Source organism: Myxocyprinus asiaticus, chromosome 1, assembly GCF_019703515.2.
Source record: "Myxocyprinus asiaticus isolate MX2 ecotype Aquarium Trade chromosome 1, UBuf_Myxa_2, whole genome shotgun sequence".
Taxonomy (NCBI): domain Eukaryota; kingdom Metazoa; phylum Chordata; class Actinopteri; order Cypriniformes; family Catostomidae; genus Myxocyprinus; species Myxocyprinus asiaticus.
Genome location: NC_059344.1, coordinates 39,279,504 through 39,290,991, shown reverse-complemented (window position 1 = coordinate 39,290,991; position 11,488 = coordinate 39,279,504). Strand labels below are relative to the sequence as shown.

The following is an 11,488-nucleotide window of genomic DNA, read 5'->3' as shown; positions in this document are numbered from 1 at the left end:
ACCATTCACTTGCATTGTATGAACCCACAGAGCTGAGATATTGTTCTAAAACTCTTTGCGTTCTGCAGAAGACAGTTATACACATCTGGAATGTCATGAGGGTGAGTAAATGATGAGATCATTTTCATTTATGGGTGAACTAACCCTTTAAGTAAAGAGCAAAAACATGTAGGTTTTCACAGGATATAAAATGCTCATTGCAGTTACAGTATTTGTAGTAACTGCGTATGCAGAAGTGCTCCGGACATGACTGGCTAGCATAGCAGAGGGTTAGTGTTATTTTTGATTCTCATGGTTAATTCATTAGCAACACTGGCATTACCGACATCAGTCTACAGCATGGAGTAATCAGAGGATGAGCTACGGTCATCTAAGTTCAGGCATCGGAAACATCACCCTCTCTCCTGCTCTGAAACAAACTTCCACACCCAGTTTCTTTTGTGCCTTACCTCCATCAATGTTTCTCTGTAAGAATCAAGAAGAACCTCCAGTGCCATCAAGCAAATTGAGTGTTGTTCTACGTTGGCAGTTATCAAAGGTAACTGACTTGGTGTTGAAAGAGTTAACCGTTTAATTATATTCACTAGGCCTGATTTGATATCCCTTATCACATACCTCTGTGTCAGATCAAACAGACTGTCACATTAGAACCTGTAATAATGACACATCAGTCTGGCTGCTTTTTTTTTTCTAACAGTTTCAGAGCTGGAAAAAGGGAGGGTTACCTACAGCTTGCAAGACAATATTGTCACCATATGTGAGAAGAAATGTATAATGGAGGTCCAGCCCACTAAGATACACACAGGTGATTGTAAATAGTATGTGTGTTTTAGTGGCTATTGTCTGTTGGTGTGAGACCATAGGAAGGTTGATACTGACCCTAGTTTGAACCGGCAATAGGAAGCAGAGTTGCCTTTAACACCACAGTTTTGTAGCTCCTCTACAAAAGACCAAGCCACGTGAAAAATGTGATGCAGCTTTCATCTTAAAATTTTCTAACTATTATTATCTTTTTCTTTCTCTTGTGCCTTATTACAATTCCTGTACATAAATCTAAGGCAAAGATATCTAGCAACATTACTGACACTGGGCCCCTATTGACTAATTAAAATTAGCTTAGTTTTAACACATCCACATTAAATGGCTGATCCTTACATGTATTTACTTTCTGTATATTTTGTCTTCCTTTTGACTGTCTCATCCAGGCCTTAATGTGAGAGACTATCCCACCCCGCTTGGCCTTGTGTGTGTTTTTTTCCCCTGGATTGTTAGAGGGTGGTAGTGGCACTGATAAGGTTTAGTTCTTTGTACTTACACAGCTGGGCAAACGTACAGATAGGGTAAATTAGCCTTTAAATCAGTAACTAATTCTTCCTAAATTAATTGCTACCTGTTCAGGGTGGCCAGGTTAATTCAATATTGTGTGACAATTATTTTAATAAAAATAATTTGCACATACAATTTTTATTAAATCATTTTTACCCGACTCAATAGTTATTTATTTTTTTCACTTTTTGGGGGATAAAATTTATGAGGAAACCCTCTGTCCCAGGCAGAAAAAAAACTGAATGCTGTGAAATGACTAACAAGTTCCAAATGCTTGTTCATTTTTTAATATACTCAGTTAAATCACAATGAGACCAGGTTATACAGTTGCAATCAAAATTATTCAACCCCCCTGACCAGCAATATATTCTGGTGATGTGAATTAAAACACATCAGCTAAAACCTCAGTAAACAGTCAAAGTTTTTAATACACATTTGAGTGATTTTGAGAACAAAGTGTTCAGTTTACCCAAATTTTAAAATAAAAAATAACTAATTCTCTCCACAAATGTCATGTAAAAAATGTTCAACCACCCAAAGTCAATCATTTGTGGAGCATTCTTTATCCTTAATAACAGCAAATAAATGTTTCAGGTAAGTGTTCTCAGGCTTCGGACATCTCACTATTAGAATTTTTACGCATTTCTCGTGAGCAAAAACTTCCAGCTCATTGACATTCTTTGGTTTCTGTGCTGCCACTGCTTCCTTGAAATCCCAACAAAGGTTTGCAATGGGATTTTAATGATGGACTGAAAGGGCCATTTAAGGACATTCCACGACCTATCCCTGAACCAGATTTTGGACAACTTGGATGTATCCTTGGTGTTACTGTCTTGCTGGAAAGTCCACTGATCACCGAGCTTCAATTTACACACTGAAGGCATCACATTTTTCAAGCCAAAATGGCCTGATACCTGAAAGAATCCATGGTGTCAGTCACATAGTCAGGATAGCCGTTTCCTGCAGCCACAAAACACCCCATAACAAGACTGACCCACCTCCATGCTTGACTGTGGGGATGGTGTTGTTCTTGTCATCACCATGTCATCTTACTCCAGACGTACTGCTGACCCATGGGTCTAAAACTCATTTTCAGTTTAGTGTCATACCTATATAAAACCTTCTTCCAGGACTCCACAGGTCTTTCTTATTACTTCTTGAATATTCAAGTCAATATTTCCCTTGGTGAAGTTTTGCTTTCTTCCACACCCCAAGAAGGTGGCTGTTGTACCATATTTAAAAAATGTATGAATGGTGCTGCCAACTTTGTCTACTGGAAATTGAAGTGCCTTGGAAATGTACTTTTAGCCATGCCCTTTCTTGTGTAATGAAATAATCTCCTCTATTAGTTTTTGAGACAGTTTATTTTTAATTGCATTTTCTGCATAGAAATACATTTTTACTTACAACACTAAACTTAAATTTTAAAAATTAAAATAATGCCATTGCAGATTGATGACTTAATTTTGTTTTAAACAATTACTTGTGTAGCCTTACATATTTAAGAAACAGCTACATGCAATAGGGGTTGAATAATTATTACATGGCTGTATTTAAAAAAAAATCCTGCTATTTACAAATATTAGGTTATATATTCACACTATGACTTTGAATATGTCACTCAACTGATATAGATGTAAAGTTTAAAAATTCTGGGTCATCAGAAAAGCTTACCTTTGTAAAGCCTTACTGTCTTGGGGGGATTGAATAATTTTGATTGCAACTGTAATAGTTTTACATTTTTTTTTTTAGTTTTTATTTCTATTTCGTTTGACATTTTCCCCTCCGCTCCAGTTTAGTTTTAGTTTTGTTTGTTAGTTTTAGTGTAGTTTTTAATATTTTATAGTTTTTTATTACATTTAGTTTTTATTTTTATATCAAGTGATACATATAGAATGGGGAAAACGGGCATTTGTGCAACGTGGATCGTATAGCTGGACACCCAATTGTACAGTTTGTAAGTGATACTTATAATATTAAAAATATTCATTTTAATAAGACCAGCTGAATTTCATTACTGATATTACAGTAGAAGATTTAAGAATACTTCTTTTTTACTGAACTTTAACCACAACATTAAAACCACCTGCCTAATATAGTAAACAGCGCCAATCCACAGCTCAGAATGCTATTCTTCTCACCACAGTTGTACAGAGTGGTTATCTGAGTTACCGTAGACTTTGTCAGTTCGAACCAGTCTGGCCATTCTCTGTTGACCTCTCTCATCAACAAGGGATTTCCATCCACAGAACTGCTGCTCACTGGATGTTTTTTATTTTTGGCACCATTCAGAGTAAACTCTAGAAACTGTTGTGCGTGAAAATCCCAGGAGATCAGCAGTTACAGAAATACTCAAACCAGCCTGTCTGGCACCAACAATCATCCATGTGAATATCTAATCAGCCAATCGAGTGGCAGCATTGCAGTGCATAATATCAAGCAGATACGGGTCAGGAGCTTCAGTTTATGTTCACATCAACCATCAGAATGGGGAAAAAATGTGATCGTGGCATGATTGTTGGTGCCAGACGGGCTGGTTTGAGTATTTCTGTAACTGCTGATCTCCTGGGATTTTCACGCACGACAGTCTCTAGAATTTACTCAGAATGCCAAAAACATCCAGTGAGCGGCAGTTCTGTGGATTCCCATATTTCATACGCCTGTTCTGTGGCCTTGTTGATGAGAGAGATCAACAGAGAATGGCCAGACTGGTTTGAACTGACAAAGTCTACGGTAACTCAGATAACTGCTCTGTACAATTTTGGTGAGAAGAATGCTATTCTGAGATGCAGGTTGGCGCGGTTTTAGCGGCGCGAGGGGGGACCGACACAATATTAGGCAAGTGGTTTTAATGTTGTGGCTGATCGGTGTGTATATATATATATATAATATCCATATGTCATATTGCATGTGTAATAATGATATGACTTATCGGAGCTTGAAATTTCTTGTCAGCTACACATTTTTACACAAAATTTGCAACACTGGAACTTAAAAGTTCAAATACATTTCCACATTTAAGTTCAGCTTGTTGAACATGCATTTTCATTTGGGCATTTTTAATTTGTACTGGATGATGACAGAGAGCAGTAGAGAGCGCCAAGCTAGTGAGTCGTTGTCATGGTAACCGGATACTGAGCGGACTGCTGCGGATTGATAGAATGAAAGTACTGTTACATCATTGTGCAATGCCATACAATATCTTCCCTTCCCTGAAATCGATACCAGACACGATACCAAGAAGGACGTTGAGGATATTTAATTTCAAAGGAAAAAAATCAGTGAGCCTAACAGCTGAAACCGGGACATTATTACAGTTTTTAGAGAAATGACGGGACACATCTCGTAAATCCGGGCCCGACTGATGGTCACCCTAGTTTTCTACCTTCTTTGCTTCTCTCCGTGATGTACTGTAGTGATTCCCTCCCGCTGTGTCTATACTGATGTCATGAGGGCAATGACCACCTGCTAGTGCTATCGCCGCCTAGTGGCATCTTCATGTTAACCTAATAGCGGGTTTAAAGGTTTAAAAACTTGTCGCAACAAAAACGAAATATTTGTAAAGATTATTTTTATTGGGTGAAAGGTGGTAATGATTCTAGGGGTTCACAGGTCCAGAAGGACCCCACAACAAATTCTAAACTGCATTTTTTAATAGGAAAGTGGCCCAGAATACCTTGCTTACAGCCCTGAATGCAATAAGAGGGTCTATTTCATCACTCCAAAGACTGGCCTTTTTACTTTTAAGTTCAGTTTCTGCTATGCATTGCTTAGTCAGATTAAGGGTCAGTAAGTCAATATTGACCCAGTTTACATGCACTTGGAAAACAGTTTATTCCAGCGGTTTTGCAGAAAGCGGTCTTCTGAAACGTCTTGTAAACTTAAATAGTTTTTGAGTAATGGAAGGATAGCTGACTGTGAAGAATTAGTTAACCCAAATCTATGGCTTCTTATGCAGTGCAGTATGGTGTGTAGACTACATAGCAACAGATTTTTATTACACTGAGGATATGGCGGCCACTATAAAACTGCTGAGAGTCACTATATGAAACATAGGGAGCATTTCAGCTCACATTCAGTGTCCGAATAGATAGTTCTCATGGCCCCGGACTGCACAGGAGTGGATGGTGATCATATTTAAATGTCCTCTAATTGATTCGAAGAAGCTCCTTGGCAAAGACCAGATGGATCTCTGGGTTTATTACCCAATAAAGCATGTCATTATTAATAAAGGAGGAAATGCACTTATGCGAAATAGACCTCTATTAGATTGCTAAAAAAGACCATTAAAATAGTCTTGTCCGGTAGACTAATCCCATACTCACCTTTTTTCTTTATCATTTTCATCTCATGTCCTTTCAAAGTACTCGTTTCTCTATCTCTATTTTAGTGCAATATGCTAAATTTCACACTGAAGTTTAGGCTATGCTGTAAACATGACAGAAACAAACTTTGGGCTAAATATAACACGAGTTGTCTAAAAACCACTAGTAGCCTAAGTTTAATATTATTTAAATCTAACAGCATGAAATGTGACCTAAAATATCCCCTCTGATGTGCTCTAATGATAGATGGACTCAAAGATGTATCTCAAAGGTTCATTATTGGGTGTCCATTGCTGTTGTGGTGAGAAATGTTTCGCCATGCATATTCGAGATATGCTCACTCGCACATTTGCCTATGAGAGCTCTATAAACAGCGATTCCCATGACCCGTCTACGCCATTGACAACAGAGATCTGTTTCAGATCCAGCCTTTCCTGTTTAGGATTTTTCCTGCACAATTAAGAGGGAATATTCGAGTTTAAATCTGGGATTTTTCCCAAATTAAAAAGATCAAAAATTAGAAGAACATTTGTATTTTTATTTTCAGCGCTTGCCTTATAAAGCTGAGCAATAATTTACATGCATTTTAAAAGCCATTTTGTTATAAATACATTGTATAAAAATAAGCAGATCACATATGGTTCTGCTCGTTGATGGTTTGAGTTCAGAAATCAACTCTAACACGCAGGAGGAGAAACATCTACTGATGCTAATTATTATTGATAGTGATACACTTTTATTTTGCATGATGTAGGCTAATGCTATTTTACCACATGCCATAACATCAAGCTACCTTCAGGAGAAGAATCCAGTCAATATTTGGATGTGTTAGTTACAAACAACTTAGGTGGATGTCCCCCTCTCAACCAAATCGTTCTCCGATTTCCATAATGACGGCAGGATGATAAAACATGCAAATCACATTCTTTTTTCTTTTTCTTTTTCTTTTTCTTTTTTTGAACAAAGAAACGTCTCATTGTTGTGGACTTGTGTCACTGCCGTTGGTTCGTTCATCCTCGGAGGAACAATCAGATGAATGCAACATATAATTATCCCCTTCTTCGTCGTCACTGTCCCTAAAGTCCCGTATTCTGTTACTTTTCACTGAGTCTACCTTCTGATAATCCTTCTGCTCCAGTCCGTCCAGTTTGTCCTGATTGCCTTTACCTTTCTGTTTCTCGGCCTCCTGAGCGGCTTGTTCTTTTGCCTTTTTACTGCGCTTCCATTTCATACGCCTGTTCTGAAACCAAATTTTCACCTGGAAAAAAATAAAATAAATCAGAACATAACATTTATCAAATATATATGTATACGTGTATATATATATAATTAAGAGCAATCGAATTTTGGCACTTTAATATTAATCAGCCATATTTAAGATACAATTTGAATGTCTTTGAATATATAAAAATAAATCTACTAGCATATAGGCCTACTATTAAACCAGTGGACGCATATTTATCACAATTTCATAAAAGTAGCCTAGTGCATATCTGGGCAATTCGTAGACAAGCCAATGGCGGGGAAAAGGGTTTACCTGTGTCTCTGTTAACATTAATGATGTGGCCACTTCAAAGCGTTTGGGTCTCGATAGATATTTATTCATCTTAAACTGATGCTCAAGTTCAAGGAGCTGTTGGCTTGTGAACGCGGTTCTTGGTCTCCTGCACTTCCCGAGTAAATTTGACTGCGCCTGACCTGCAGAATTGAAAAACAGAGCTATAAATTTGACATGAAATAAAAATTACATGAAAACTGCATCTCTATTTCAACACAAATGGTTGCGAATCACTGCAAAACAACGTCTATATTGGTAAAATTACATGGACACTGGAACAGACCACGTGTTTTTTTTTTCTTTCTTTCTTTTTTCTTTTTTTTTCCTTTTCTTTTTTCAATGAATGCCCGGCAGTATTGTAAGTGCACTATTGATAGGCTAATTTACACATCATGAAGCCTAATTGAGAACAAATATTAACATCTCTCATTCTTAAATGCCGTCAGAGCAATTCGGAATCACACATAGCCTCAATGTGCCACGCATTGTCAGTACACATGATAACATTTACACCCTATCTGATTTGTTTGGGAGAGGTTTGAGAGAATTTGCAGACGAGCAGCGGAACAGAGAGACAGTGTCTGCAGTGTACACAGTTGGCAGGCTGTGCTTTTCACACTCGTTCGTCACTTTCCCCTCTGTCCATTATCTCTCCATTTTGAAAGAAAGTGTCGTTCACTTTTGCCAGTCTTTTGCCACTTTCTGAGTCAAAGAACGGACCATGCAAAGACATGTTATATCTGGCTACTGTCATGCTCAAGATCTCTGTTTAGGGAGCTTGGGGGGCTAAATGGTTATTGTTATAAAAAACAAACAACACTTATTCAATGGAAATAAAATATAAGTTCAGCCTATATAAGCTACGAGTAAATAGTTCATGATAGATAGATAGAGCCTAAACACTGTCTTGATCACCGTGATGCTGATGACAATTAGCCTATTTAGTGTCCCAACACGCCATATTTTCGATCTCCATATTGTCATTGCATGCATTTCAGAAGCAGACTAACTCACCGTTGAAATCTGGAATCTTGGGGAGCATCATTCCCGCAGTTGAGACCCTGAGCCAGTGATCGAGCTGAAAGGAGCTGGCGGTCAGTTTGAGGGGGTCAGTGGGATGATGGTGGTGCGACCCGTGGGGATATGAGTAGGACAGGGCCGGATGCTGACCCAGCGCTGCTGCTGAGTAAGTGTACATTGGATGGCCATAGAGAGCTTGCGGAGGAATCCCCGTGCTACTCTGAGGGTGTAGTCCGACCATACCTGAATGTGGAGAGTTCAAGAAACCCGGTTTGAGAATCAAGCCGCAAGACGATATCCTTGGGGGCGAGGGAGTCTCTGTCCGTAGTGATTCGGAGTTTGCGTTCAACTCCGACGCCTGGACACTTTCAGGGGATGATATGAAAGAGGTGACCAGCGCCAGTGGCGAGGTCTGCACTTTTGGTGGGTCAACAGCCAGAAGCGCGTCGATACGAAAGTTTTTAGATTTCTCCATCTGTCCCTCCTCACTAACAGATTAACGCGTTGTTCGAAACTTAAAAAGGCTGTCACGAGTGTCCCGCTCCTCTCCTTAAAGTTATGATCTTGACCAAGGTGTGCAAGCCAGACTCGACTTGTCAGCGGCTGCCCGTGAGGGTGTGGATTGGTCATTCACGTCACGCTTGTGCATGTCCCATTGGACAGCGATTTCAGTGTTCACTGCTTAGCTGTAAGCGTGTTCTTTAGTAGCACTATAGCCTACACACACAATCACATTGTTATTTACCAATAGCCTAATTAGCCCTAATTTGAGTTCAAGTTTGCTGAAAAATTGTGGGCTTTTTTGTTTAGCTGATAGTATGAAAAAGTGCCCTAAATGTTTTAGCATAAATAGGCTTTTATATGTCAATTCCCCCTTCTTATTACACAATAGTAAGACATTTTCTTCTGCCTATTTTCAAAATTGTTTGATCATCACGATATCAGTTTTTCGAGTGTTTTTCATGCATGTTCATGCAAAACGAGTAGTCCTAACCGAACATGACTAATTATGATTATGACAATTGGCTATCTCTTTTTGCCTATGATAAGGGTATGCAAAATAGCCATTTTATCCTGTTTTACTGACATCTATTTATTTTGTAGCCTATATCATTGTATTTGTTTACTAGGATCAATGGATTTGAGCGATAAATAATTTGGAAAGTTAAACAGCCCGCAGACCAATTTCACTATATGTAAAATGTGTCTTTAAATTTGTTTTCAATACCACATAGCCTATAGGTTAGCATTTAGCATTTTACTAAAGCAGTGGTGATTTTTAATAGTAGCACCCTTCAAACAACTCCAACCAAATATAGGCTGTACACATCCAAAAACAGTCATTTCACGAATTTGTCCTATAATATTTTCGGAATTCAAAATAAATTTATATTTATATATAAAATACATGCCTCTTTGTTTATTTATCATTATCAAATTAAAAGACAGGCCTAGTAGGCCTACGTGCACGTTCAGCAAAGTCAGAAATAAAGTCATTCTCTCTCTCTCTCTCTCTCTCTCTCTCTCTCTCTCTCTCTCTCTCTATATATATATATATATTACAGGTTACAGGTTATATTTACAAAATTAATAGGAAACTATGACCTATAAGAGACCCTATTTGACCTAAACCCATCCAAATGAACAGGATATGCCTACTTATTAGGCCTATTGCCGGCTGGCGGAAAAAATAAAAATGACATTTGCCTACTTTGGCAAAAATGATAATGGCTACCAAAATGTTTTTCAACAGTGTCATTTTCCACATAGGCAACATTATCTCGCTCTCTTTTAATCGAAAGTGTGTGGTCCTTCAAGCACACTAAAAAATGGCTGTAATTTTAACGGTAAAAGACTGTAAAAATGCTACAGAAAAAAAAATTGATTAACGAGTATTAACTCTAAAATATACAGTAAATTGTTTTATATATTTTAAAAGACAATACAGTAGTTTTTACAGTAAAATGTTTTTTTAAGATGTAAAAATTATGATTTTCCTGTATAATTAATGGTAAATATATATATATATATATATTTGACAATTTCTATGTATAACAAGAGAGTACATGTACTTTTTACAGTAAATAATTTTTAAATTTACGGTAAATAATAATAATAATAATAATAATAATCGGGCGTTCCCACAATTCCCTGCATGACCCATCATATTTCATCATATTTTATGGGAATAGTTATGTTTCTTCTTATCTTTAATATCAGTTACATACATTGGGGTGTTCTGTGTTATAATTGATGTAATTTGGTTAATGTTTACTGCATTATTTTAATTTCACATGTGTTACTCTGATGGTGTTTAGTGTTTGTGTGTGACACTGAGCACTGTCTCTACATGTTTATTAGTCATTGCTTCTGGAAGAACCACCTTCATGTCATTATGAGCTCTTCTGTAATTTTTACGATGATTAACAATACTTTATAAAGTAAAAAAGCAGATTTTTATAGTTTCAAAAGGTTAATATCAGGTTTATGACGTGTTTTTTTTTTTTTACTGTAAATTTAACAGATTTTTTTTTTTTTTTTTTTTTTTTACAGTGCCAGCGTGGTCATGTAAATTACAACAGTTTGAAACTTTTACTGTAATTTTTACATAATTATTCTGGCAACCACAGTTTTTTTATTTTTTAATAAAAACAACAGGATTTGTTTTAACAGTGCTGCGCGGCACATGAAACGAAAGAAGATATGTGTCCCGTTATAGGGGGTTTCCTCTTATAAGCTTCTTTAAGCTAATGGAGAAAGAGGTCAGAGAGAGAATTATTGACACTCTGTTGCCCTTAACCTGTCTACCAATAAAGCGGATTAGTTTTCTCAATTCATCAGCTAACCACTCTCTGGAGACTGGTCTGGTCGCATGCGTTTATTTGCTCAGGGGAAATCAACAAGTCACGGGCCTGTTTCGCCGAAGTTATTATAGGCCTAATAGCCGGGTGCCGTGACGACATAGTGAACGATTCTGAAATAATAGCAAGAAATGGAGTAGAATCACTCAGCCTCACGTGTAATTGACAACAATTGTAGTAACACTTAACAGTGACCATATTAATATAGTTAATATGTCCATATCCATTATATAGCTAACGAATTACAATAAACGAAACATTTGCGTGTTGTGCATTTACATTAGGCTACTCATTAGGGTTTTTTACAATGAAACATTAACAAAGTGTTACCCAATCGAATTTGCATGGGGAAATTGTTATGTCTGTTTCGATTCCTCATGATGCTTTTGATAGCACGA

At 37.3% G+C, this 11,488-nt stretch overlaps 1 protein-coding gene across 1 annotated transcript; it reads right to left on the bottom strand.

Moving 5' to 3' along the window:
• Positions 1–6,209: 6,209 nt before the first annotated feature.
• Positions 6,210–8,765, bottom strand: mnx1 (motor neuron and pancreas homeobox 1). The gene is made up of 3 exons (XM_051703808.1): positions 8,224–8,765; positions 7,189–7,349; positions 6,210–6,909 (listed from the first exon to the last, which is right to left on the bottom strand). The coding sequence occupies exons 1-3, from the start codon at positions 8,702–8,704 to the stop codon at positions 6,625–6,627; spliced, it is 927 nt and encodes a 308-aa protein (XP_051559768.1). The 5' UTR covers positions 8,705–8,765; the 3' UTR covers positions 6,210–6,624.
• Positions 8,766–11,488: the final 2,723 nt, after the last annotated feature.